This window comes from Aplysia californica, unplaced genomic scaffold (assembly GCF_000002075.1).
Source record: "Aplysia californica isolate F4 #8 unplaced genomic scaffold, AplCal3.0 scaffold00558, whole genome shotgun sequence".
In the NCBI taxonomy this organism is placed as follows: domain Eukaryota; kingdom Metazoa; phylum Mollusca; class Gastropoda; order Aplysiida; family Aplysiidae; genus Aplysia; species Aplysia californica.
In genome coordinates, this window is record NW_004797828.1 from 30,497 (window position 1) to 33,816 (window position 3,320).

At 39.8% G+C, this 3,320-nt stretch overlaps 1 protein-coding gene across 1 annotated transcript in view; it reads right to left on the reverse strand.

The window, feature by feature from the left end:
• Positions 1–1,528: 1,528 nt before the first annotated feature.
• Positions 1,529–3,320, reverse strand: part of LOC118478427 (chitinase-like protein PB1E7.04c) — a 7,545-nt gene continuing 5,753 nt past the window's right edge. Inside the window, exon 8 of the mRNA XM_035972019.1 lies at positions 1,529–1,636. Coding sequence (XP_035827912.1) covers positions 1,529–1,636 — 108 coding nt within the window. The remainder of the gene's footprint in view (positions 1,637–3,320) is intronic.

Sequence of the window (3,320 nt, forward strand, 5' to 3'; positions counted from 1 at the left end):
TATATATATATGCACCGTTATATATACTCAATGACCGCCAAAAAACCTAGAAACTGCTTAACACAGCAAAGTCCTTTAGTACAAATATGAAGGAACCATCCAGACAGACGATTACCCAATTTATTAAAAGAAAAAGAAATTCGCATTACAACAGTTACCTTTTCTAAAGTGTACTGATAAAAAATATTGGTTAACATTCAAATGACACTTTCAGTGCTTAAAGCTGCCCGCGCTGTTGTTTTTATTTCTAATAAACAAGTTTCTCTCATTCACACCATCAACTCATTTTATTGCTCAGTGTAAATAGTTCTGAGAGTCAACTCCACTAGAAACGCAAAAATAAGCAGCCGTGCTGAATTAAACCGACCGTGGGGGCTCTCGTGGCTTAGAGGTTAAGGTGTTCGCCTCTCATTCAATAGGTCCCGTGTTCGAACCAGGATAGCAACGGAAATTTTTCTTCTCTAAATTGTCTCCTTTCACCTCCTTTCCTTGTAATGTTCTGTCGTCTGCTTTAGTCTCCACTTTCAGCCCCCATCCCCCTCACCCCTTTCCCCCCCTCTTCTGGGCTCCTGACTCTTTCTGCAGCCCTTCTACTGCTACTCCTTGGCTTCTTCTTACTGCTGTCTCTCAGCCACACCCCAGATCTTCTGGCAGGAAAGATCTACACTTAGCCTTCTCGGACAAGGGTGAAAAATCTCACAGAATCTTTGAGCATGATTTCAAGAGCGCATGTCCTCTGCTCCGCTCCAGACATCGTTAAATGATGTTAAAAGCATCAAACACTATAAACAAATAATTTTGCTCTTCACCGCTCCTCATTTGTGACACAAATATGTCGAACACTGGACTGGTTGTGAGGAGAACCGGGTGTGTTATTGTTACGGTGTGACTAATCATACCACTCTGAAATCAGTATATTGTCATGCTGTTCTTGTTAGCCTATCGTTTTATTCCTCAATTATTGTTGTTAATTGGGTTTTTAAAGATAAAGAGGGTGACTGATGGCAAGGATTTTGTTGCTACTGTTCCTGTTACTGCTGCTGCTACTACTGCTGCTGCTGCTGCTGCTGATGCTGATGCTGCTGATGCTGCTGCTGATGCTGATGATGCTGCTGATGCTGCTGATGCTGCTGCTGCTGCTGATGCTGCTGATGCTGCTGCTGATGCTGATGCTGCTAATGATGATGATGATGCTGATGATGCTGATGATGATGATGATGATGATGATGATGATGATGATGATGATGATGATGATGATCAAGAAAAAAACAACAAGCAGTTACGCAAGGGGCGCACGTGATCAGAAGAAAATCAAATGTAGCTTTCTTCATCCGTAAATAGCGATATACAGGCTCGCCTCCATAGATAGTCTTAGCATTTTTCTTTATCAGAGAATCTTCGGAGTAAGAGACTAGTTTGGTGAGGTGACGACATAATATGGGATGAATCCAGTTATGACGATAATTGAACAGATATTTCCTTTTGTACTACCAACAAAGAAAGATTTTGCAGGGTTTTTTTTGTCGCCTCACGTACCAAATTTAAAGCTGAACGGAGCGGAGAGTGTGGATAAAAGCGATCTGCACGTTTCTGTCCAGACATTTCCTGATGAGGGCAGGGCTGTGATGAGCGGACCCTGTGGACACCAAGACTAAAGCATGATTTTACACAACACTCACACTACACACACACACACACACACACACTACACACACTCATTACACACTACATGCTACACACACACACACACACACACACACACACACACACACACACACATATTTTTACTTAAATTCTGCTCTTTTATTATCATGAAATTTTGCCCCACCCCCTCTCCGTATCATTTTTGACAATGTATTATTATTTCTCCACAAGGCTTAGTAAAGCAGTCCTTTGGCACTGCTGGGAAATAATTTCTGGTCTTACGTCATAAGGACAGTAAATTTGTCTTGTACAAACACAATCACAGCTCAAATTGTTATTCATTCACTATTTAAAAAATCGACCTCATTTCTTCATGATCTCTTTTGTTAAGCATTCTATCTCTTTAGTTTTTCAATTTTAGCCAAATTTTCCTCCCGTTGCTTTTTATTTTCGACACGGTTTAAAATATCAGATCTTGTTACTAGAGAAGAGTACGGAAGCTGCCCTTTTCAATAATCTATTGTTGGTTCTAAGATTTTTATTAAGGATGAACAACTCTACAACACAATATGAACTCAAAATCAAATGTAAGGATTGCAATAAAAGAATAGCTATTCAATTTCGATACCAGTCACCATTTACGAACGTTGAACGTTGTTCCTAACGCTTTCCCAATCTTCACAAAACGGTTAGAACTTGTATGACAAACATAGCGATCAAATATCGTGACAGTAACAAGAAAAGTTTTTAAAAAAGAATACTTATCGTGCTGGGCACCTATTATTGGAAAATGTCTACGTGTCCAGACTTTTTTGGACAAGCTGGGGGCTTGGACATGCGCACAGACACGACGGCCGTGACGTCACGTTCTTCGTCTCAATTCGGTGAGACGTCTAGCTCTCTTTTCTCCTACTCGTGCAGGGGCATTCACATAAAATCCGTCGTAATGATGATGCATGAGCCTTAACATCTATTGATTTGCCCGCCATTGTTTTAAATAATATAGAGCGAGCTGGCTTTGTCCGACGGTAAGTGCCGTGGATGAGGAAGTAAAATTAATAATATTAGTAACTCTGACGCGCATTACAAAAAAAACAACCCAAAAACAATTTTGCGGCTGATGTTTGCTACAGCTGTGAGCTTTTTTCTGAATTTCATATCAAACTCAGAGGGTAGTCTGATTGTGCATCATATTTTACGCACCCATCAATATATATATTCTTAATGTTAGGGAAGCGAGCTGCTTGACCCTGCCCCAGAGGGTCAACTTGGACTGAGTGGGATGCAATGTCCTAGCGCAGAGAAAGAGACACTTGGAGAAATAATTTCTCTCCTTTGTAAAAGAACTCATGTATTTTTAAAAATATTTGTGATGAGCCTAACTAATTCAGCGACTAGAATAATGTTAAAATAATTGCAATTTATATTCATAAAAAATATGAAGAGAAATTTTCTGGAAGTGCAGTCACTTTGTAATGTATACTTTGAAGTGGAAGCCTGAACGGATTTTGAAACGGAGACTGTTCGCACTTCCTATGTTTTTCTAAGGAAAGTACACATTTCCCCCAAAAAAGAACCAAAAATGCATTTGCACATGTTTATAGTTCTTCGTAAAAGCAGTTCACATCGATAAGGATTGGTATGATGTGTGTTATCTTCTGTAATTAGATGTGGGC